We start from the raw sequence: 25,361 nt of genomic DNA on the forward strand, positions 1-25,361 counted from the left end.
TATAGATAACATAATCACCCTGCCAATACGACGGCAACATATTGAAGATCTTCATAGACATAGCACCCCATTAGTTCAACAAAACATAGTTAAGCATTAGAATCAATATCCCCAAGTAGCTTGAAGCCAGAGCTTTGATAGAGAGAAGGATGAGGTGAGTGTATGTGTGAAGGGCATAATATGGGGGTATATGTGCAAAAGCTTAACTAGATGGGTTTATCAAGGCACACCAACATACACAATCGACAATTGAAAAAAATCCACATTCCCCAAGCTTGCCCTCTCTCACAACGTTTCTTCACGACGTTGAAGAGTACAAAAGCTCACAACTTTTGACGGGGTTCAAGGCAGGGTTCTGAAGGGCGGTGCCAATGAGCACGCCTGCTCGTCTTGTTCGCGCGGGCTCTCGCTTCTCCCCCCAGCTTCGGCTTCTCCACCATCGCCCCCAGACACAGGCGAGTCCACCGTTCCTTTCTCTTAAATGTATGCACGCTCTGCTTTTTTAAAACTGTTTTCTGCTGCCCTAACTCCATAGCCAGAGCGTGGTTTTCTTGTTTTCATCGCGGATATGGAGTTAGGTCAACAGAAATTAGAACTATGGATTCTTAGCTACGAGGTAGGATGTTTTCTGATACCCTAACTCAACAGCTATAAATAATACCCTAACAAAAAATTGTTTTCTTGCTGCCCTTATCCATAGCCAAAGTCATGCATCTTCTTCACCCAAAACTGCAGTTTTTCTACTTTGTTACTTTGTTGCAAAAGCACTGTTACGGAACTGATACCAGTGATTGTGCTGTTTGCTGATGTTGTGGGCAAGTGCATCCCTATGTTGTACCCAGAAGCTCCTTGGTGTACATGTATCCCTCATGTATGCCGCAGTCATTATGATTGTCTCTTTAGAAGCAGTCGGAATGGTGCTAAGTCTCATGGGTGCCAAGCCATGTTTGCAAAATGCATTGCCTTTTTCAGAGATAAGATGCATGTAGATGCTCCTTTCTCGAAGTCTCCTTGCAACTTTCTTTTATCATCAAACCACTAGTATCTGCCAACTTCGTGTTTGGCTTAAAAGGTCAGTTCTTCCTTTGTACACACTCATGGCTTGGAAGAAAGTCCTGTTTTGACTGCTCGAGAAGCTAGCATACCTGTTATATGGATTGAAGATTGTTTGGCGTTTAATGCCAAATCATATCATCACGCAAAAACTTGTTCTATGGACCTGGGTGGGTGTTGATAGGCTTCTTGCTCTGCCTTTGGTTCAGCAATATCGAGGACAATATATGGCTTCAAGAGAGTTACGGCTAAATCTTTGCCTTGTGATGCCTTGCAAAGCAAGGTTGTTTTTTGAACACCTTTTTATCTGCTTAGCGTACTCATTCGAACTCCCTTCTAACATTTCTAACATAGCACTTAGCTCCATTTGAAAGGTTATGTACTCATTTGAAGTCCCTTCTATCATTTCTAACATAATCTCTTATAAAACTACTGTCTCTTATAAAACTACTTTCACCTTCACTTCATTGATCTTGGATTTTGTTGGAATCATGGTGGCTTGAATGGAGTAATTAGAGACATGGCATAAACATGATGACTTGCATTACAAATTAATCAAAAGTGATTAGGCAAATGATCAACATAATGATAACATAAGAGTAGAGAATGAGATTATGAGAGTGTACTCTTGCATTAGATTAAAGCCTTTAAATAGGCATGAGTACAATGGATAAAAGGATAATTAAGAACTAATCTTCTCTCATAATCTCCTTAGATTTGAGCACCATAAAAAGAGCATCCTTTGCCTAGATTTGAGTGAAAACAAGATCCTCCTTTCACTAGCTATCCATGAGTTTCTCTACCTGATGTGGAGGGTTGAATAGACCATAATATCCTTTACTAATATTGACTTTTGACCTTAGAAACTACTGCTCTTAATACCAATGTCATATACATGAGTATTCAGTGTGGCCCAGACTGTGTCAACCAAATAATAGAACCAAGAGAAATGATAGCATCCCTCTTAATCCCTCCCAAACTTTCTGCCGTGCCACATCTCTCTGAGGGGAGGGCACCTTTGTTGTCAACAAAGAGCGATAAAATTCTGAAGCAATATCCCTCTCCTTATCAGGCTCAATTTGAACCTCACCTTGTGAATCCTGCAAGTACCTCACAGAGTCCCTGCTATGGGAAGGCCTGTGTGCTGAAAAAAACTCTTTGTTGCATCTGCCACCCATCTGAGTCCAAAAGGCCTCGTTCGCATGAAAGGCGAACTCAGCCCTCCTGTCCTTGGCCAACTGTAGCTCTGCTCTAACTGTGGTCATGAGGTATGTAATCCAAGTCGCATGTGGATGCTTTTCATGTTCCCTCTTAAGAGCAGCAATCCTACGCCTAATAGCTCTCTCCTTGTCTAGAGCCTCCTGCTTCTTAGAGACAAGGCAATGCTATGATAATGATGGCTGGTCCTCTCAAGAGCTAGCGCAATATTATGACGGAAGAGGCTTGTGGGATTGACATAAAGCGGTAGGGGCGTATACACTGTGGGTGAACTTCGGTCGGTCTCTGCTGGAGTTTAAGTTATTTTCAGGATCAGGATCGTCACAAGATCTCCATATCTCTCTGATCTCAAGGGAAATGTCAGCATCTAGATAAAGAGAGTCAGGACACAAAACGACGGGGCAATGATCGGATTTGGTGGTGCCAGGCATAATAGCAATGGTGCCTCCTCTGTCCAAGGACCAATCATCCACATAAAATCTGTCCAGACGTGCAAAGATGCTCTCATCCCCGCTCCTGTGGTTATGCCAAGAGAAAGATAAGGAATTTGGCCTTCTCTGGAAGTCATCCTCAGTCCAGCAATCCCTGCCAAAAAAGGAAAGCATGAACCTCTCCCATGAGGCTCGCTCGAAAGGGTGTAAACTCCCTTCGCGTCCACCCTTCTTGTCAGAAGGTTGCTCAACCATATTAAAATCCCCTCCCACTATCCAATGATCAACTTGGGGAATGACATTTGTAATGGTGTCCCAAAAGGCCACCCTTTCATCTCTCACGTTAGGTGCATAGATATTCAAGATTCCCAATTTCTGACCCTCATGCATGATCAAGATCCACTGCGCTCTAGCAGGGATGATAACACCGTGCCCAATAACATGAGGTATAATAGATGCTGCCACTGAAATACAAACACCCCCTCTAGTCCTAACTGTCGAGGACAAGAAGGTGTGGCCAAAAAGCATCTTACCAGTTTTGCCACACTGAGATCTATCCAATTTGTGTTTCTGCAACAAAAGCACATCCATAGACCCTCCTGTAAAAGCAGGGTGAAGTTGGTCCTTCAGAAGGCGCTTCCTACCACGGGTGGGAAGCCCTCCAAGGCCCTGAACATTCCATGTGACATGTCACGATTGTGACGTATGTATGTATCAGATCCTCTCTTCATTGCTGATTCTTGTTGTAGATGCAAAGTGTAACCAACCAAGGGAACCCCTACCCTCGACTGGTTGCGACTCTTTGCCAAAGGATGTACCTCTTCATCGAATAGCCACATCCCTTCGACGAATGGTTGTATCTCTTGATGAGTGGTTGTGCCTCTACATCGAATAGACACATCCCTTAGCCTAAAGTTGTATCCTTTCGTCTAAGGTCATGTCCTTTCGTCAAAGGACATGCCTCTTCAAATGTGTCTCATCTCCTATATAAGAGACCTATTGTACTTAGTTTAATGAATTCAATTCAATCTTCTCTCAAGTGTTCTCCTGAAGTCTCTTGTTGATAAGTTAAGTACTTAAGTAGTAATTAGTGCACAATATGAGGGATTAACAACATAATCCTCACAGTGGTATCAGCCCTTTCCAAACAGCACTACAAAAAAATAATAATTTGTACGCTGCTTAAACAAATGGGTCCAGTCCTATGTAAAAAAAAAAAGCAACACGTCACTTTAATAATAATAAAAAAAAGTCCTCCAGTATGCATACGGGCAGTCACGCTCAAAACACAAACAAAATAAATCCTCCCCACCCGCTTCTCACGCACGCGCATGTGTGAAGAAGCCTTGAAGTTGGCATTAAAAAAAAAAACAAATTCACCCGAAGCATGGTTCTTCGGAGACAACCAGACACACATTATCTTCGTTTGAGCAACAACACTTGACATCGACATTCTTACCGTTCACAACCACCTTTTTCTTTGAATCAACATCAGCAACACAAGCAGCAACATGAAGTTTTGAGAAGGTCTCCCCTTGAAGAGCACTTAACCTCTTCAAAGTGGACTTCTCTAGTGGAACAAACTTCCGACCCTAGTCGAGCACTCGGTCGTGAATGCCGCGATGATGGACAAGTTTTCCCTCGCGAGCCATGTCCTTCTACTTCGGAAGCCTTAATACCCGCTGAAAAAGCTGAAGATTTAAGAAATTATGGTTCGTGTGTGACAACCCAAAAGCAGTGGTGAATGAGAACCTTAAGTCAACTCTGAAGACTCAAGACCTTACCTTGAATGGTACAACGGATACTGCGGACTCTTGCAGCATGACTTCAGTCGCTGCATATGAATATTTGAACAATACCTCTTCGGTGTCAACAACTCTTGAAGATTCCACTTGGCAAACAGATGAAGACATACAGCAGTACCCTAATCTTCTTCAGGAGTCCTTTGACAAACGGATGTCTATCATTTGACACATGGGTTTTATTTTAAATGGGAGGGAATGTCACGATTGTGACGTATGTATGTATCAGATCCTCTCTTCATTGCTGATTCTTGTTGCAGATGCAAAGAGTAACCAACCAAGGGAACCCCTACCCTCGACTGGTTGTGACTCTTCGCCAAAGGATGTACCTCTTCATCGAATAGCCACATCCCTTCGACGAATGGTTGTATCCCTTGATGAATGGTTGTGCCTCTACATCGAATAGACACATCCCTTAGCCTAAAGTTGTATCCTTTGGTCTAAGGTCATGTCCTTTCGTCAAAGGACATGTCTCTTCAAATGTGTCTCTTCATCTCCTATATAAGAGACCTATTATTGTACTCAGTTTAATGAATTCAATTCAATCTTCTCTCAAGTGTTCTCCTGAAGTCTCTTGTTGATAAGTTAAGTACTTAAGTAGTAATTAGTACACAATATGAGGGATCAACAGCATAATCCTCACAAGACAATTCTCATGGTAGAGAAGAGGGTTTGACCCCCGATCTAAGAAGACGATGGGCAGCGTGAGGACGCCTCTCAATGTTGGAGGACGGGAAAATCCACAGGGCAAAGTCCACTGACAAGCCCCTGTCTGAGGTCCTGCACCGTGCCTGCATATGTACGAGAAACCTGTTCGCCCTGCGGGGCATCAAGGGCAATGGCATCATGCTGAAAATCCTGCAATACATGATCCCCATTGTGCTGAACATCCTGCATATCACCCCCTCCACAAGATCATCCTGATCTGAAATATCATCTCTCTGCAAAGATGCATCAGCTGACACATCCCTCTAACCAGAAACATCATCTATCTGCACGTGATCTGAGGAAGCCTTCCCATCAATCGCACCAAGGGGGCGGGCGTGAGAGAACACGCCACACCTAGCGGACTGAAGGGCGGGAAGGAACCAAGGGAGGTGGCACCTGAGAGGCACGCTTATGGGGCCTCCTGCGACCTCGAGCCCGAGGACAATCTCGAGCAAAGTGACCCTGTTGGTGACAAACCCGGCACTGATTGGGTTTACGTGCAATCTCCATACGTTGCTTCAAAGGGCCACAAGGGCCCGGAAGCAAAACATAGTCCTCAAAGAGCTCAATGTCACGGGCAAGAACCATGACCCTGGGGACAGCATCCGCCGAGGCAGTGACCACCTGGGTAGAAGATGTCGGCAAGGCGTGAAGGGGGGGCACTTGAAGAACAAGCCCAAAGGCAGACCCGATGGCCTCTAACATAGGCCAATATGCACGCGGAAGACCTGAAAATCTGAGAGTAATTGGGAAACGGTTCCGGTCTTCCTCAACAGGGTCAAAATAGCTGGAGTAGGGAAGAAAGAATATCTTCCTCGGGCCCAATGGCAAAGGGCTGCCCTTCAAAACCTCTGAGGTTGCGTCCTTAGAGTCAAAATCCACTTGGAAGAAACCTCTTCCAACCAACTTGACATCTCGAAAGTGTAGAGCGAGGTCGGAGGGCAGAGCCACCAGGACCCAATCCCGAGCCTGGAGACGGGACGGGTGAGATCCAAAGATTCTGGCAATGAGGGTCGTTTTGGAGTCTTTCTCTGTTTCGGCGTAGAGGACCACGAGCTCGGCTTCGGAGAAAACAATGGTTCGGCCGGCCGAGGGAGAATGATTAGACATGACGCTAATCGAAGAAAAAGGCCGACTTGAACCCGGATGATAAGCAATCCGAACCAAGGGGAAGAGGAAGGCGACGAGGCGGAGGAAAGGAAAGGAGGGAGGAAAAATGAACAGCAAAAAAGGGAAGAAAGGGGGAGAGGCTGGACACAGAGGCGAAGAGGGGCGGGGGAGGGGCAGCACAGCAGCGCTGCGCTGAGGGAAGAGGCGGAGGGGAGGCGATTAGAGGCGAAATGGGCGGGCAAAGGCAAGGAGGGGAGGCGTAGGAGGAAGGGGGGCGAAGCAGCAGGCAGCGATGGAGGAAGAGGGGCGCGGCAATGGAGGAGAGGGGCGCAGCGATGGAAGAAGGAAGCGATAGGAAGGAAATGAGGAGGAAGGAGGGGGCAGCGATGAGGGAAGGAAGCGAAGGCAGAGAGGAAGGGAACGAGCGATAGGAAGGGAACGAGTCAGGCAGCGATGGAGGAAGAGGGGCGCAGTGAAGGAGGGAAGAGGGGCGCAGCGAAGGAGGAAGGAAGCGATTCAGGTTCGGGGAGCTCGCCGGCCCTGCTCTGCTTAATCCGGTCACAACAAACTCAAAAAAAAAAAAAAAAATCTGCTTGTTTGATTTCTAAGCGACGGTTGCTGTACTTGCAACACCTGCTTGTGTTGTACATGCCGCACCTGCCCGTACTATACCTGCTGCTCTTGCCAGTATCGTACCTGCTGCACGTGCTGAATTTCCTACCGGTTGATGTGCTGTACCTGTTGTATGTACTGTACCATACCGACTGCACTTCAGCCAGGTACTGTACTGCACCCGTACCTGCTGTGCGCTGTACCTGCTGCTTGGTGCTGAACTGTATCTGTTATACTTGCCGCCTTCTATAAGAAGAGGTGGAGCCAAGGTGTTACAAGGCAGGGCCACAATGATGTGTTGAGAGAGGATAGCTTTCATTCAGTGTAAAATTTCTCATTGATTTGCAAGTGTATTCAAACTAGGATTGGTGTTTCCACTTGGGTGCCCGCGCCGTTACACTATCACCCCTCTTGTTGCGGGCATCGTGCACTTTCACATAAGACTAGTGGGCATGCCGACTTGACTTGCAAATTTTGGTTCCAGTCTTGTTCACTATCATAGGCGTGTGCCTCTGGCCATTGCTTGTTAACCCCGCATAGGCGTGCACCTAACATCTACCCTGTTCAAATTCTAACCTATAGTCAGTCACTCATTGATCATGTCCTTTTTGTGAGGGCTCACAATGGCCTACCAAAACCTATTTGCCCTATCCTATCATACACTTCCTTGGGATATCTTGACACGTGCATATGACAGAAAGACTAGTAATTTTACATCTAGATCAATGTACGTATTTTATATAGTGGAATGTTTGAGTCTTTAGTGATTCTTCTTTTGTGCGTAATCTCTAGCCCCTGCTTATGAAAAACTAGCCAATTACTTGATGTTAATGTTGTATCTTAGCAGCATGTTTGCAACTTAAGTTTCCCAAACTTGCATCATTTACAGCTGTCATGGGTCGGGTTTCCAGTTGCAGGTAGACAGATATGACGCCGCTCTTTACAGACTCAACACTCCGTGTGTGCGTCACATGGGTGTGTTCAAGGAGTTCTCAAAGCGTTTTAAAGGAGAACTGGATAAGTAAGAGTCTCTTGTTCGGTGTTCATTTCTGATGTGCTTGAAATGGCAGAGGTGGCAATTTTTTAATGTGTTTGTCATATGCAGCAATCCAGAGTTGCAAAAGTCAATAGAACAGCTTAAAGAAAAAGCAGGGGATTTGAAGCATAGGTAACGTTGAGTTTGTAAAGTCCAGTTCTTGGGTATCAATGCTAGTCCTCTAGAACTTATATATTTGTAACGGGCCTAGTCGTGTCAATTTGACTTGTCACACAACTTCTTCCCATCAACAGGAGGGTCATCCAGGCTACCTATCTTCAACTCTCCATCTGACAGCACGGGCAGGGAATGTTGTGTAACCAGCTTAAGGCTTTATGTTTTTTTCAGTTGAGTAATGAGACGATTGTGCATGCAGAACAAAGGAGACAACTGAGCAGATTTACAAACATGTTGAGGGGGCTGAAGCAAGGGCTAGACAAGTAAGGCTCCTTTGCCAGATGCTGTTCTTGGACAAACTACTGGAACAAGTGACTTATATTTGCTATACATGCCTTATGCAGGTTTCAGCTGTCGTAAAGGAAAAAGTCAATGTAGCAAAGGAGAAAGTTTCAGAGGCTACTGCACAGGTATGTGAGGTGACAGAAGTTGAGTTTTGTTTTTTCCCAAGTATGTGTACATACATATACCTTGTGTGGAGGCAGATAACCCTAGCCCTGATTTTAAACACACTCCCATGTATCAACAACATGTGCCTTGAGTGTGTCAAAAAGCTACCCCTTAGTGCTAGGCTCTTGACAGTGAGCTTAGAAGTGTTGTTGCTCCAATCTAGGTCAAAAAGCTACCCCTTAGTGCTAGGCTCTTGACTGTGAGCTTAGAAGTGTTGTTGCTCCAATCTAGCCAAAGCCACATACCCTCTCATCAGCTGAGCTTAGGCTGCCGGGTGCATAATGAAGTAGGGTCCATAAATTTATAAAAGGCGAGACAATAAGCTGAGACAATGTCTACCCAATCCCCTGCCTAGGCCTGATTTTAAACACACTCCCATACATCAACAACATGTGCCTTGACTGTGTCAAAAAGCCACCCGTTAGTGCTAGGTTCTTGACAGTGAGCTTAGAAGCGTTGTTGCTCCAATTAAGCCAGAGCCGCATACCCTCTCATCAGCCGAGCTTAGGCCACTGGGTGCATAGCTGAGACAATGTCTACCCAATCCCCTGTAATGACATCAAGTGTGTCTATAGCCCACTATATCGTCAGCATAAAGCAAAATGTTTCAATGTATCACATAGTGTGGAGACCGGCCCACCAAGTCTGTCAATGAAGTCAGAGATCTCATCTATCATTGACTCATACAATGCCATGGCTTTCCACATCATCTCCACTGATGGGACAACTCCTTAAGGCGTCTAAGAAGTCACGCTGGTGGTATAATATGAAAGGCTTCGTGGAAGTCCACAAAGCAGCAATACACCTTCTACCCCTTTGATCGGGCCTCCTCTCAATGTAAAAATATGATCCAAGGTGGAATAAGTCCTCCGGAAACTTGCTTGTCTCCTAGCTGTGTGCCCATGTTTCTCTGCAAATGAGTTGACCTTGAACTCCATCATTGACCCTTAAAGTTTGGCCAATGTGTGGTTGATCATGATGGTGCGATAGTTATTTGGATCTAATGGGTCCTTGGCCTTTTGGATTGGCACAACGGTGTGTTACTAGACCATGAGGGTGGAAAACCTTGGCAAAGGGTTGTGTTAAACATATCAGCTAGGAAAGGGGTCAGAGCGTCATAGGTGGGCGATATGCTCAGCTAGTAAGTCCTCATGGTCCTTGGCCTTCCCATGGTACAATTTGTGTATGGCTTTAGTGACATTATTTATTGGTACAGAGGGTGGCAAAAGTGGGTCGGAGGAGGCATGATAGACCTATGGAGTTGACGTTAGGAATTGTAGGATTATACGTATGTGGTAGTGACCTTGTTCATGGGGGCTTATGAGAGGCATGATAGGCCTATGGAGTTGACGTTAGGAATTGTAGGATTATACGTATGTGGTAGTGACCTTGTTCATGGGGGCTTATGAGGGGCACTTTTTCCCTCCACACATTATGAAGGTTTTTTCCTTGTGGACATTTTGTGTGTCCTGACACCTTTACTTTTACATTTCGGTTTTTACTTGGGTACTTGTGGTTGTACACATCTTATCACTTCATTCTAGTATATCCACACTTTCGAGCTCTCTATTGCTCCCTACTCTGTGTTCTTGCTGTGTTTTGTGTATTTTTGTTGAACATTAGGGTTACCTAGAGGCAAGAAGACAAGCTTGACGGGAGTAATTACTCCTTGTGGAGGTTTATGATAAAAACTTGCTTGTGGCCAAGGACCTATGGGGTTTTGTGAGTAGGGATGATATCTGTCTTGCAGACATTGTGCTTGGTACGCCAAAAGAGGTGATGGGCTAGGTCGTTAGCAAGCCCAAGCCGAATTTGTTGCGCCCCTCACAGGAGAAAAGAAGATGGGATGCAAGAGATGCACATGCCATTTTCTTAATTGCTTTGTCGGCCAAGAGGTCAATTATGCCTCATATCTGATTTTGCAATATGCCAAAGCATGCTTGGGATACTCTAGAGGCTATGTACCATGGGAGGAATGAGGCCAGGGTTATGTATTTGGAAAGACTACTTGATGGTATGCATATGAATGAGGGGCACAGCTTGTCGGATCACTTGACGAAGATCCAAGATCTTCATGAGCAGTTGTTAAACATTAATGAAGTGATTCAAGACAGCCTGCTAGTGTCCACGACACTTAACTCTTTGCCTCAGTCATACTCGAGCTTCCACACGTCGCTCAACCTGTTTGTTGAGGGGGAACCTGTGATCAAATGCTTAATGGGGTTTTTATGTGGGGTGTGCTCTGGTGGTATCGGATGTTGACATCTATGTTATATGGGGAGTGGTGTGTGATCACTAGGATGTGTTGGGACACTTTTTACTCTCTTTAGGAGAGGTTTTTTCCCCCGAGCTTATACGAGTGTGATACTCTTCTCCCCTTGTACGGGACACATACCAGGTGTTGGGCATTTGGACACTCAGCCCCTGGCTGGAAATCAGCCCCTAGTTGCTGAAAATCAGCCCCCAATTGCTGCAAATCAGCAATCAGCTATGTGAGATGTTCCACCCATTGATCACACAGACATTGATGATGCAATGGAAGAAGAGAGGACAGCAATTCAGCAAGCTAAATCAGTGCATTGGCTGCCCATTATGGTTGGAAAATACATCAGTTGGATATTAAGACGGCTTTCCTTGATGGGCACTTGCAGGAAGAACGGTATGTATGTAAGCCCATTGGGTTTGAGGCAAAGGGTCAAGAATGAAAAGTATGTAGATTGAAAAAGGCATTGTATGTCCTTAAACAAGGTCCCTGAGCTTGATATGGGAAGATACATGCTTATTTTGAAAGCAAATGCACACTTATGATAGTGCTACGTGTGAATAGGACCTAACCAAGGGCACTTTTTTCCATGTGGTTTTTCCCATTGGATATCTAGTGTGAAAGGATACTCTATCTATTGCTTTGTACTTTCATATTATTATGATGGATGGATATATGTGGATGGTTGATTCCATCACCTCTACGGAATCTCACTCACCTTTTGTGTACTTTGTCTACCTCCATCTTGGTTTTGGTTGGATATATGTGGATGGTTGACTCCGTCACCTCCATTGAATCTCACTCATTCACCTTTTGTGTACTTTGTCTACCTCCATCTTTGTTTTGGTTGAGAGCTAAAACCCTAACCCCAACCCCCTCTCTCTCTCTCTCTCTCTCTCTCTCTCTCTCTCTCTCTATGGCTGTCCAACATTTGGTATCAGAGCTGGTCTCTCTTGGACAGACTTGCGTGCTAGATTGCGTGGATCTGCCCGTCCTTGAGCTGTTGTGGACAGACCTGTGCGCGCTTGTGAAATTTTCTCTAGCCGGATCGGTGTGTACTTGCGAATTTCTGCCACCTCCCCACTTGTCACGATATCTCTAGTACCTCTTTTAAGTATTAATCAAGCTCACATATACGTTAAAAGAACAAAGCATGGGTTTAAATCAAATTGACAAGACTAAAGTATAACATAAAAGCATGAAATAGAGTAAACATTACCATTGACACAAGATTGGGTGTAATCTCTTTCCTCATGCGTGCAACTCTTAGTTTCACAACATGAGTATTTTTGAGAATCGTATTCAAAATATAGTCTGAAGTAATAATAGTTGTGCGTAAAAATTAGGGCTTTGCTCTTCCACTTTTACAAAAATAATTCAAGCACTAAGGCTTGTTCACATACTATGTGTAAAATAATTAAAATTTCTCTAATACGTGTTCTAGTAAAATAGCAACGCTACACACAAGTGCACATAAATAACATTTGGCACATGGCTAATTAAAGTAACCCATATAAAATAATAATCCGAGATGTCATAAACAAGATCCGCTATGTGCTACACACGCACTGCTCATCACCTATCTCACAAACGTAAACACATTAGTTGTTCCAATTAATTATTATCACAATAATTAATCCCAATATGAAACGTGGATAAGCACAAATACAATGCACTCACCACTTGTTACACTTCGATGAGCGTATCACTATACACATCATCTAGCATGGCGTGTCATTTACATTAACCACTTATTACATAGTTACACTTGGACCGTGTAGTTGTCTAGCGTAGTCCACTTGTTTCACTTCGACAACACATAATAGTCGTCAAGCATGGCACTACTTGTTACACTCCGATAACATACACTTGTTAAACGTGGTCACAAGCTATATCAATAACACTAAGTAACTAGTATTTAATGTGGGGTCACCTACGATACCAATTCACTTAGCATGGCACACTAGCATCACGGGTGTCCTCGTTTATCCAAAGGGTGGACATTATGTAACATCCCTCCTGCTTGGATAAGCAACTGACCTCCATTGCGTGTGCTTATTTCGAGCAAAGGAGATCAAAGTCTTGCAAAATACAAATTCTAGTATCTTCTCTAAATATGACAAATAGACATTCCATCAAGAAATTCTACTTGTAATAAATTCTAGTGTCCCATATCACCAAAAAATATCCCACATAAGTCTAGAGATAAGTATGCATCAAGATCTTTCACACAGAATTAGTCTCTGTCTCATATCATGAAGACTAATACGTCGTGAAAATTTATAGAGTAGAGTTCAAGATGGAAGGGTGTCACTAGTCTAGACATTTCCCAGTATGAAAGGGGTCTGGTGGACTCCAGGACGCTAGGACGGCGAGATATTTGGAAAGTACAAGCTTTGGGAATGGGAAATTATCTTGGAATACAAAGGACCACACTCCTAAAATTTAAGAGTTGCCATCTCTCTTCATTAATGGAGGCTCTCTTGTTGCACACTAGCCTCTACCACCGTTTCAGGCTGTCCTTATTATCTCATGGATATGATGCTTTTATGGGTAAAGTCCACCTCTACACCAAGGTGTGTAGTTAGCACGGAGTATTTGGTAAGAGTTATGGTATACAAGGATTATGGTATACATGTCTATGGATTCTTGGACTTCTTTTCTAGGGATTTGGATCCATCCACAGGTTTATGGATCATGTTTATGGCTCCTTTTACTGGGATGGATTATTCTTTTTGGCTCCCTTTATTTGGGAAGCGCTGGACTTATGGAACTCATGGTTTACATACCTTGTGTACTGTTCTCTTATCCTACGTGCTCTCTTGAAGATTGTTTCTACCATGCGTGGGTGGAACAATAGAGAGCAGATGGAAGGGAACATGGGAACTTCAGATGGTAGTGTCAAGCACAACATACTCTGTGTAGTGTTCTCTTGTCCTACGTGCTCTCTTGAAGATTGTTTCTACCATGTATGGGTGGAACAATAGAGAGAAGATGAAAGGGAACATGGACACTTGAGAGGGTAGTGTGAGTTGGTGGCCAAAATGCCTACAAACTATTGATGGCCGAAATGCCTATAAACTATGTGTAGCAGAAATGCTTATGGAATACTAGGCTATCTATGCCTGTGAGTGATTGTTTTATCTTGTTACTTGAGTCCACCTCTCATCCAAGGTGTGTGGTCAGAATACCAACACGGAGTGCAAGTGGCAACATGATACTTGGTTAGCAACATAGTTGTATCCAAACTATGTTTGGATGTAATCCAAACGTTTGAAACGTTCACTAAGGTTTGGAAACGTAGTGAACGTGCACTTTTAATTTTATAGGTTAAAAAATGAACGCAAGCCAACGTCTTTTTTTTTTCGCTTTTCCTTACGTGCGTGTGGCGGCCTTTGTGCGGCACTCAAGTCTTCTCTTGCGGGCGTCTCTATGCGGCGCTCATCTCTCTCTCTCTCTCTCTCTCTCTCTCTCCCTGCCGCAAAATTGAAACTAAAGGTTGTATAATATTAGTAAGTGCTTTAATGTTCTTTGATGAATCTTTAGACTTCATATTTCAAAATTTTATAAGTAAACTATAAATTTTGTATATATATATATATATATATATATATATATATATATATATCGGGGGCAGCGTTCACTACGTTTGGAATCTTTTCAGCACGTTTTCCAAACGTACTAAATGTATCGTTCACTACGTTTGGAACCACCTTGGTTGGTAAGGGACTTATGTGTACGCCAAGGGTCATGTGGATTGGCATATGTTTGTGTGCCTTGAGCTCGTTTGTTACTGGATTATACAGTGACATGGATCTTATGGACTATATCTATGGTTTCTTATTTGGCTGAAATGCCTATAAACTAGGAGAAACAAGGTATACCTATGATATTAACTATGGAGAACTACCTTATCTATCACCATGACTTATGATCTAGAATGGCACTTTGTTTGTGTGTATAGCACATGTTTCTGTGCGAGGCACTAGTTTCTTGTGAGAGGCACTTATTTAAGTGTCTTAGCACCTAGTTGGTGATTTTCATTGGCATATGATTATCTCATTGATATTGGTGATTGAGACACAATTGGCTCTTGTGCTTGTGTGTAGCATATCTTCCATGGAATTCTTGCCCATTTATTTGGGACATGGATTCTTTAGTTATATTGGATTTTTGAGACTGTCTCGCCTCGCCTACTTGATGGGACATGATTATATCTTGGATATATGGCTTCAAGCTTAAAGTTGTGGACAACTTTTAAGAAGCTCGGGAGGATGTCACCAGCTTGGACATTTTCTAGTATGAAGGGAGTTTGGTGGACTCCAGGATGTCGAGATATTTGGAAAGTACAAGCTTTGGGAATGGGGGATTATCTTGGAATACAAAGGACCACACTCCTAAAATTTAGTAGAGTTGCTATTTTTGGCCCGACTCCAATAGAAATTATGTTCGCGTCATTACATCTGGAATTGAGCAGATACCAAGAGTTTGCAAAGTGCCTATGACAAAATGTCTACCAGTTGGGATATTTTTAGAGATAAAGTTTATGGAAGGACCCATCTCTTAGATTGGGACATGTGGCAAGAAAGTGGACCAAAGTGAGACAAGTGGCCTCACACTCGTCAGAAAGTGGATCAAAGTGAGACAAGTGGCCTCACTCTTGTCACTCTAGCTATTGTGTGTCTCTCCACTTGTCATCATAGCCTTCTCTTTCCATTTTCACTCATGGGAGCCCCAAATCTATAAATTGGAGCCTTCTCTCTTCATTAATGGAGGCTCTCTTGTTGCACACTAGCCTCTACCACCGTTACAAGCTGTCCTAATGATGGCTACTCTCTCTCTCTCTCTCTCTCTCTCTCTCTCTCTCAGGCTGTCCATGAACTATACCGGCTGTTTGGGGACTGTTTTGGAGGCTTCCATCATGAAGAAATATTGAAGGCAAGGTATTGAATCACTTTATTATTACCAGCCACTATACTTGCTGTATCAGTCACTGTACTTACTGTACCAGCATTTATACTTATTGTACCTGATGTACCAATCACTGTACCGTTTGTATCAGCCATTGTACTTACTGTTTCAACCATTGTACTTGTTGTACCGGCCGAATGGAGAGTTGTACTTGCTGTACCACCTCTATTGCATGAAGACCCATGGTTTTTGGGAGAAGAATCAGTACCCACACAGAGGTATATGGATTATATTGTTGGCTCGGCATTTCTACAGCCTGTTTTCCGGCTTGGTAGCCTCGTGTTGGGTTGTGTTATGGCATTTGTATATGGATAATCCGGCATCTCCCGTGGGGAGAGTAAGGTCCTTAAAGCTTGTACATGATATTATTCTCCTTGGGTAATAAAATATTCCAAGAAGGGGGGGTTGGCCCATTTCGGCCTCTATGTGGTGTCACATGTGCAAGCTCCATTTTCAGCATTTGTGGATGTTTTGCTAGCTTTTATGTTTTATCCAAAGTGATGATGGATATGTGTTAAGGCTGTGACCGTGTTTAAATGTTTTAATATGCATTGATGGTATTAACAAGTGTGTCAAAGACCCTAGTCCCCCGAGCACCCGTGAGTTATAGAGGTCCAGTTCCTCCAAGAAGTTCTACCTTGATGCATAAAAACTCTTCTTGAAATTTATAAAAACTCTTGAATAAAATTTATTGTAGAAATTGTTAAAAGAAATGTGTATGTCACCTTAGGAGTCGGAATACTCTTGGTTGTAGATTATGTTGTTGTTATCCTCGATGTCGTCTTCGATTATATTGATTCTAGCTAATTGATTCTTTGACTTTTGTGGACAATTTGATGTGATATATCCAATCTCCTTACACCTGTAACACGTCTTTGAATCTTCTTTGTTAGCTTGATTAGAATTGTCAACCTTAACTTTCTACACTTGTGTTACTTTCATTGGGAGGTTTGGACTTCTCGGGAGGTTTATCAAAGGGTTTGGAGAAAGTTCCAGGCTTCAGAAACCTCAATGTCGAGGGTTCAATTGTCGTTGTTTCCTTTGGGATGCCATTTTTCCTTTCACAATTTATGGCTAAGAAAATAGCCGAGCTAAGAGAGTGCGGTTGAAACATGTTCACTCCTGCTCGAATTGTGGGTTTTAAACCTGCTATAAACTTTCTTCTTTGATCCTTGCTGTGAACTTTCTCAATTGCGTACATTTGTAACAAGGTCTGCCAAAATCTATCCATATAAGCGGACATATTTTCCTTCTCAAATTGTCTGAAGGTGGTCCATCGTTGTCTAGCCCTAGCTTTGTAATGTGGATGTATGAAGGCCTTCTTGATGAGCGTCTGAAATTCCTTCTAGGATTTAGGTATGTGCTTGTTGGTTTTAGTCACGTTCCACCATAATGCTACACTTTCTACTAAAGGATTACTAGCACACTGATTTTATCCTTGTCAGAGAATATCTCCCTTGAAAAGTAATCATCTAGTTGACTAAGCCATGCAAGTATTATGCGAGCATCTTTCTTGCGATCAGAATTTTGAAAGTTAAAAGCTTTGTTGCTAATTTTCTTCTCCTTCCTAGACTCTTGAGCTTTAAGCGTAGCTTGCTCTGTTCTTTGAATTTGGTCACCATCGGGGTCTGAAGATTCACCATAACTAGCATCTCTATGCCTCTTCTTGCGGGATAACCTATCCTTTAGATCCCTTCTCAGCTCCTTCTCAACTAAAATCTGGTTTTAGAGTGTTTGAATTTACTCTTGAATGGTTGGGAGTAGAGAAATCTAGATAGATAAAAGGTGCAAATTTTAAATGTAGAAATTGACGGAAAGGAAAATTGTTGAAATAATGATAATACTTATTGCTTTCACCCGTAATTTATAAGAAGTCGGAGGCTCGTTCAACTTGTGCTGTGAGAAGAAAAATCCACAAGTGCAAGCGACCGTCGAGTAGTATCAAAGTAGGCATGTGCTCGCCATAGAAAACTCAAGAGACTTTCCCTTGAATTCTTTGTAAAACTTGAGTTAACAAGAACAATTTCTGAAATTTCTGCTAGGAGTTCCTAAATCTGAAATTTTTTGGTTGCGAATTACTATCGAAAATCTCCTTGAAATTATTCGTTTTTGAAGAAATGAAAGGCTTGTTTGGCTAGCATATAATAGCCTTTAGCTATTAGCTTTAGGTAATAGCTTTAGTAGGCTTTGTAAGCAAGGCTAGAGTAGCTGGCGGGTAGCGGAATTCAGTCTGTAAGGTTGCTCGAAAATCGGCGATGGAGAAATGGAATGAGAGCCCTTAAATCTGCAAAATCCTCAAGCTTATTGCCTTAGCAATTCTGAGAATGGGGTGTTGTTGCTCTTGAAGGATTTAAAATGCCTTCCATGTTAACCTTTTAAAACCCTATGCAAGACCACCATGAGAATAGCTTGTTATGGAGGAACTACCGGAAGTGGATGAACATGAAGAGATATTGCAACCAGAAGAGATTATCTTTCACATGGTTAGAAAGAAAGGAAGGAACATCACCAAAAAATTCCTCTTGAAGTTTAAAAACTATTCTCATATGGATCGTAAATGGATGCTAGAGGAGTATTTCAAGGATTATCTTGAAATACTCAATAGCTTATGGAGAAGCGGTCGGGTCAGAAAGTTGTCTTGAGGCCAAGACAGATTCTTAAGGGAGGGGGGATGTAACCAGCCTTCTACTTGTTCTTCACATTGATCATTGTCGTGCTCAAAACTGTTCCATATGTGAGTTGGTAATTATCAGATAGCTCATGGAGCATAAATTGTGATTTGTATATCTTTTGAGTGGCTAATTGAGCTAGATTGCTCATTTCTATTTACGGGTGGCCATTGGCCAGAACGACCAAAGTTTTTAGTCAGGTGGTCATAGACCAAGATGCCCAGATGACTTGTTTAGCGCTCAGGTGGTCAAATTGACCAGAACACCTAGATGAGTGATGAGTGGTTTCGTAGGCAAAACTAGATGCTTAAATCATTTGAACACACCGTGAACATGTGAATCTTTACAATGAAGCCTTCATGGACCTAAAGCATGCAACTCCTAGAATCTAGGAGAGTTGCTATTTTTAGTAGACTTTGATGGAAATTGTGTTCGCATCAAAACCTTCGGATTTTCGCAAGGATAAAGAGTTACTAAAAGCACCTTTGTCAAATTCTTTATGAGTTGGGATATTTTTAGCATAGAAGGTTATGGAAGAATCACCTCTTAAATTAAGACATGTAGCATCTAGAATAAGACATGTGGCATTTAGAATGAGACAAGCGTTTCTACAATTGTCCAATTAGCTTAGTACTCGTCAAATTAGCTTAACACTTGTCAATCAAAGTAGCCATTTGTCATTTGGAGCTTACTCTTTCCATTCTAGAGCATTGAACTCTTAAACCTATAAATTGGAGCACTCCCTCTTCATTTGGATAACACATTTTTGATCTATTGTAAAGATTTAGGCACTTTGTGTCCGTGGTTTGATTCAATAAATTCTTGGAAAGAGAGAGGGGTTTGTTTCCCTCACAGTGAGGTTTCGTTTCTCTTTTCTTTGAATCCTACTTTCTTTCATTATTTGTGATTGTTAATTAAGTGGGTTTGCTACAAGTAGTTCTTCAATTTTGTCACTTTCATGTGTCCCTACGTTACACTTTACTTATTGATTGCATTCATGCTTTATGATCCTTGGGGAATGAAAGATTGAAGAAAGTGGTTTTGAGAGAACAAGGGTGGTTTTAGTTTGAAGTTTGAACATAGGTGGTTTTGTGAAAAACGTTACTTAAAACTCTTATCCTTGATCCAAGTCTTCATCCAATGGTCCACAGAATTTCCATAAACTATTCAACCTTTTGTCCAAGGATTTTCATAGCTTTGCTTTCTTTACTCTTTGGGTTTTTGTGAGTTTCTCCTTTTTCTTTAAGTATAAGTACCCATAGCTTTGATACCACTGTCACAACATCTCTAGTATCTCTTGAAGAATTAATCAAGCTCATAAACACGTTAAAAGAACAAAGCATAGACTTGAATCAAATTTACAAGACTAAAGCATAACATAAAAGCATGAAATAGAGTAAACATCACCTTGACACAAGATTGGGTGTAATCACTCTCCTCATGCATGTAGCTCACACTTTTACGACATGAGTATTTTTTAGAATTGTATTCAAAATATAGCCAGGGGGTTAATAATAGTAGGGCGTACAAAATAGGGCTTTGCTTTTTCACTTTTACAAAAATAACTCAAGGATAAAGTTTGTTCACACACTAGGTGTAAAATAATCAAAATTCTGTTAACACGCGTGCTAGTGAAATAACAATGCTACGCACAAGCGTACATAAATAATATGTACAATCATTTGGCACATGGTCAATTAAAATGACCCATATGAAATAATAATAGGAGATGTCATAAACAAGATCCTCCATGTGCTACACACACACACTACTCATCACCTATCACATTAGTTGTTCCAATTAATTGCTATCACAATAATTAATTAGTTGTCTTGAGGGAGACACTATGGGCATTATTTCTTTGGAGTATTGTGTCTCTCAAGACAACCTAGCCGATCTCTTCACCAAGTCTCTTTCTCGAGATACTATTGATCAGCTCCTTATCCGTATGGGAGTCAGACCAGCATGCTGGAGCTGAGAGGAGGTGTTGGAATGACCCGTTTGATCCCTTTTATGCCTCCTTTTATTTAACATATTTATGGATATTTTTTTCATCTTTTATTAGGCGTCATTATTTCTCTGGAGTATTAGTATCTAGTCCATACTATGCATAATGGAGTTGATAGTTATATAGTCTTGTGGGTTGACTACCATGAGTATATAACATGCACGTTCCTAAAAGGTGAATTTGGGCATGTTCTTGGATTCAACTAGGTATATATATTGTCCCTCTCAAGACAACCTAGCCGATCTCTTCACCAAACCTCTTCCTTGAGATACTATTGATCAGCTCCTTACCCGTATGGGAGTCAGACCACCGGGCTAGAGTTGAGAGGTGGTGTTGGAATGATCGTCTCTAGCCGCGTTGGATCCCTTTTATCCCCCCTTTTATTCAGCATATTTATTTGATATTTTTCAGATCTTTTATTAGGCGTTTTTCCTAGTCGTGGACTTTGTCCTCAGTCTTTGGATTTTTATGCTCGCCAACCAACCCCTCCATGATGTATCTAAAAAAAGGCTTTTTGCCATATAATTCATTCGTCATTTTTGCTCGAGTGTTGGATCATTGTTGGCTGCTTCAACTCTCTCCTATGCTTGCGCTTGCTCCCTTCAATCATGCTCGCATGATAGTGAGCCATGGAACAGTCAAAGACTCAAACAATAGGATAGACTAGCTGCACGCCTATCATATCATCGTTAGTAGCAACATCATGAGAGAGAGAGAGATAGAGAAAGAAAGAAAGAAAGAAAGATATATTAAGCGTCTATTAAAGACCCAATGGGCCTATGAGACCAAAATGATACAATAATGTCCATGGTATATCTCATCATGGAATGGAAAATAAAAAAGAAAGAAAACATAAACATAGCTATCTCACTTAGGTGAGATACAAAACTGTCCATGGAAACTCATCATGGAAATACTAAGAACATAGAAACATGAGAGCAGCATCAGCTTCGAGTAGATGGTATACCACTCTCCAAAATATCAAGCATGGGACTAATGAGTATGGCCGAAAGGTCTCCCTTAGCTATGTCACGTGGAAAGGTAGCTCGATGGCAGTGGAGCATGTTTTGGATTTGGAGCTGTAGAGCTGATGAGGTGATCGTGGTCAATGGGGGGGCCGGGGGCGTCGGGCACGCTGGAGTGCGGAGGCTCGGTCCGAGGTAGGTCCGGAGCAACTCATGGAGGGTCCACAAGATCCACTATATCGGTGTCCTCCACCTCTTGGGTCTGGAAGAAACTGGTGATGGTTGGCTGGCGAGGGAGGGGGAGGGGTGGTTGGGGCTGAAGCTCTCTCAAGAAGGTGTCCCTATGTCTGCGGAGCTCAAGCAGGAAGAGGCCTAGGCAACGCTGGTCCTAGAAGTCAATGATCCTGGAGAGTGGACCAAATCCCTCACGAAATAGACAGTAAAACCTCTTGCGGATCTCATAGTATGTTGGGCAGCGGCATATGTAATGCTCCTCTGTCTCAATCTCTGTGGCATAATCGGCAGATCCTCTCCTCTCTGGGTCTCCGTATGAGCTTCCCGGCTTTGAAGATGCGCTCAGCTGTACCTATCTCCACTCTGAGGTGATGGGATGAAACTCGTATCTGGCCAATTGCAATCCGCATGGCATGGGACACTCAAGTAGCCCAGCTGCTGGATGAATCCATCCTCAGTGAGTGTGAGGAAGTGATCTCTGTAGAAGTGCATCTTCGTGGGGAGCTCCGAAGGTGTGATCCATGTGCAATGTGTGTAGAGGCTGAGAAGATCTAACCGGATAACCCGGTTGGTATCCTTGTGAGAGAGCCGGAGAAAAGGGGAGTCCAAACTGTATTGAAGGGGGGGTAGGTGGTCCATGCGGAGCCCATATATTGAGAACCAAGTGGAAACTAGTGCATACCATACTCCAGAGTGGCGCTCAAGTGCTAGCTGTCTCCACAAGATCCCCTCTATATGTGAAGCTCAATCTGGATGTGAAGGGGCGAGAGGTATTGAAGACCATTACCTTGGTTTTACCAAGGTTAACAGAGAGGTCCCGCTGAGTGCAAAAGTCCTGTAAGGCATCCAATTGTCTCTGAAGCCCCTTGGCTGAGTCTGAGAGGAGGACGATGTCATCTGCATAAAGTCGTATGGGGATCAATATGCCTGCCACTGTGGGACCAGCCCCACCTAATCCGTCAACGAAGCTCGAGATCTCATCAATGTAGAGGACGAAAAGAGTGGGTGACAGAGGGCAGCCCTGTTTCACCCCCAATAGTGCTGGAAATCTCCTGTTCCTGGGGCTCTCACTTGTCCGGTGAGAGAGAGAGAGAGAGAGAGAGATTGATTTTATGTATGGGCCGAAGCTCAACCTTCTTTTTTTCTTTTTGCAACAGGTAAAAGAGTCTGTATCAAGCTTTAAAACCAGCAGCCCACAATATTCCAAGAGCCCCTCAGAAGCTAGCAGTTGGCCATCATCTACTGATACAGCAGCTGGAGACAGCCAGTCTGGGAGAGGCACTGCTGCCAATGTTTTTTCAAAGGGTTTTCAGATGCTCTCTTCTTCAGCTTCTGTTCTCATTGATAAACTGAGGGGAGCAAAGATAGTCGATTTGGCAAAGAAAGGATATGCTCTTCTTGTAGAAGAGCTTACGGTGACTCCTTCCAAGAGACGGTTGCAAGCAAGTTACACTGCCACAACCACTGCAGCACGGAGTACTAGTACTGCCCTTGTTCCTGTGGTGAAGAAGCGATCAGGATGGGACAAGAGATGGGATGACTTGAAGGATAAGGTAACATGCTTGATGCTCATGATCTTTGTCTCAAGCATGTTAGCAGGGTTTTTTGAATCCTAGGTATAACATGAAGAATTTCTTTTGACAGTTTCGGGCTCATCCAATGTATAAGCGTGTAAGAGGTATTAAGGAGCTTCCTATAGTCGCTAAAAGCCAAGAGGTATGATTCCAATTGAGCTCTGCCTTGTCTGCATTAGATTGCTTGTTATTTTCGTTTGCTTTCAGATGACTGCTTATGTGATCCTCTTACTGCTTGGATTTTTAGATTGCTGAAGATGTACGTGAGAGATGGGAGACAAGTGATAGCCCAGTTATACACAAAATTCAGGAGTAAGTGTTCTCTGATTATGATTTGTGCATTCATGCATTAAGCTCTTGGGATTTGGTCATGTCGAATTCTGATGGAAATGTTTAATGCTATGTGGCATTGTTTTAGCTTGAATGATTCTCTATTCGGTGAAACGGCATCCGCAGTGGCAGTGAAAGAGATTCGGCAGCGAGATCCGTAAGTTAGCAGATACTCATTTTCTATGACATTATAGCTTTTCACAGCTAGTAATTTGCAGAGAGGAATAGAGATGGTGGGGGTCTGTGAGTGTGCACGTGTGGGGGGTTTTGCATGCCCTTATGTGTGCTGTGTGGTCAAGGGCCTCATAATAATGCTAAGAGAAGATATCAAGTGTGCCTTTATTTTCCATATGTATCAGAAGCTAATAAAGCAGTTTGTTCTTGCTTCAGATTGTTTTCTTTCCCAGATTTTCTTGTTGAGGTTCAACAAAGCACTCGACCTGTGCTCCAGGCTTATTTGAAGGTACCGGCTTATGCATTGTTTTACTAAAAACCACCAAGACACCCATATACACACCCCCCCTCCCCCCTTTTTTCCTCCCTCTTCCTCCTTTCTCCTAGAGGATCACATTTTTCTTTCTTCGTTGACAGGGAGACCTGACAGAACTGCAGAAAAGGTGTAGTCGTGAAGTAGTGGATAGGTGCAGAGCTGAAAGAAGAGCATACGAATCTCAAGGGATATTTATGGATAATAAGGTAATAAAAGTTTGGTGAAACATCGGACCTAGCATTTGTGGCTTTGACCTCAGTTTTAAGTGATAAGCATATTGATTAAAGACCAGCCTGGCCAAGGTGTCAAGAGGCCAAGGGTTGGGCACCTTTTTAGCCTAGTATGAACACATTGAATTACTTTTATGACACTTTTTTTGGGCTTGCAAGAGGCTGGCCGACTAGTGCTAGTTGGACAAGGATTTTCTATAAATAGGCCCCTCCACTCCTCATCCAGGCATTTCACATCTCAAATTCGGGGGTTGGTTCCAAGGTACCAAGAACATCTAGGAGCATCAAAGACCAAGACAACAATACTTCCTTCAAAGGAGACCTAGGAAAGAGATTTCAAAGGCACACAAGAGTTAGGTTGTGTTGATGAGGATATAGTGGGAACCAATCGGGTGTTTGTGCATTCTCTCTCTCCTCTCTTCTCTCAAGTTAATGCACCTTATGATTGCCCTGTTAACTTAGTAATCCACGTAAAAGGCTTCTGCGCATGTTATTGTTATCAAAGCCATAGTGACTTGGAAGGGCGGCCAATTCAATTCCCATACATTCTGAATGTGACATTCGTATTAGACTATCAAATACACTTTGAGGGTGCTCAAAGGCTCAAAGGCTCAAAGCAAGACCTATGCCAGTGCATTCGACATTTTATAAGTTTTGATGTAGATGATGCGTTTGTCCTCGAGAAGCGTGCAACAATTTTTCCAAGGACTGTGTAAAGTTGATGATGCCACTGTGGACTGGATGTCACATGCACTCCACACTAGGTCCAACTTGGAGATGCTAATACTATCATGTACTAGTTGTGGGTTAGTGGTGAGCACTTTGTCCTGTTGTGAGCCCTAGTCTAGGGACATGTCAAGCCTCTTGCCATCAGGGCAGGCCTGGGTAGGTCGAGGGAGTCTTCTGCGCGTAATCCACTTAAGAGTGAGGTTTGTACGGAATCCGGTCCCTTGGCCAAGCTGGTCTGCTCATGCTTAAGCTGCCCAAAATTGGTCCAAGACTGCCTTGTGGGCTTTCCACGCTCTGGTCC

General features: G+C 43.0%; 1 protein-coding gene across 2 annotated transcripts in view; it reads left to right on the forward strand.

The window, feature by feature from the left end:
- Positions 1-253: 253 nt before the first annotated feature.
- The window catches only part of LOC147626877 (mitochondrial import inner membrane translocase subunit TIM44-2-like), a 50,949-nt gene continuing 25,841 nt past the window's right edge, over positions 254-25,361 (forward strand). The window contains exons 1-11 of one of the 2 annotated variants that reach the window (XM_086815403.1): positions 254-455; positions 7,846-7,955; positions 8,040-8,102; positions 8,347-8,410; positions 8,492-8,557; positions 22,865-23,260; positions 23,352-23,423; positions 23,529-23,593; positions 23,700-23,768; positions 24,002-24,074; positions 24,203-24,307. In XM_086815403.1, coding sequence (XP_086671529.1) covers positions 372-455; positions 7,846-7,955; positions 8,040-8,102; positions 8,347-8,410; positions 8,492-8,557; positions 22,865-23,260; positions 23,352-23,423; positions 23,529-23,593; positions 23,700-23,768; positions 24,002-24,074; positions 24,203-24,307 — 1,167 coding nt within the window. In that variant the 5' untranslated portion in view covers positions 254-371. The remainder of the gene's footprint in view (positions 456-7,845; positions 7,956-8,039; positions 8,103-8,346; positions 8,411-8,491; positions 8,558-22,864; positions 23,261-23,351; positions 23,424-23,528; positions 23,594-23,699; positions 23,769-24,001; positions 24,075-24,202; positions 24,308-25,361) is intronic. The other variant, XM_086815402.1, reaches the window with a different exon arrangement.

This window comes from Cibotium barometz, chromosome 21, assembly GCF_041138505.1.
Source record: "Cibotium barometz isolate CiBa-2024 chromosome 21, ASM4113850v1, whole genome shotgun sequence".
Lineage (NCBI taxonomy): Eukaryota > Viridiplantae > Streptophyta > Polypodiopsida > Cyatheales > Cibotiaceae > Cibotium > Cibotium barometz.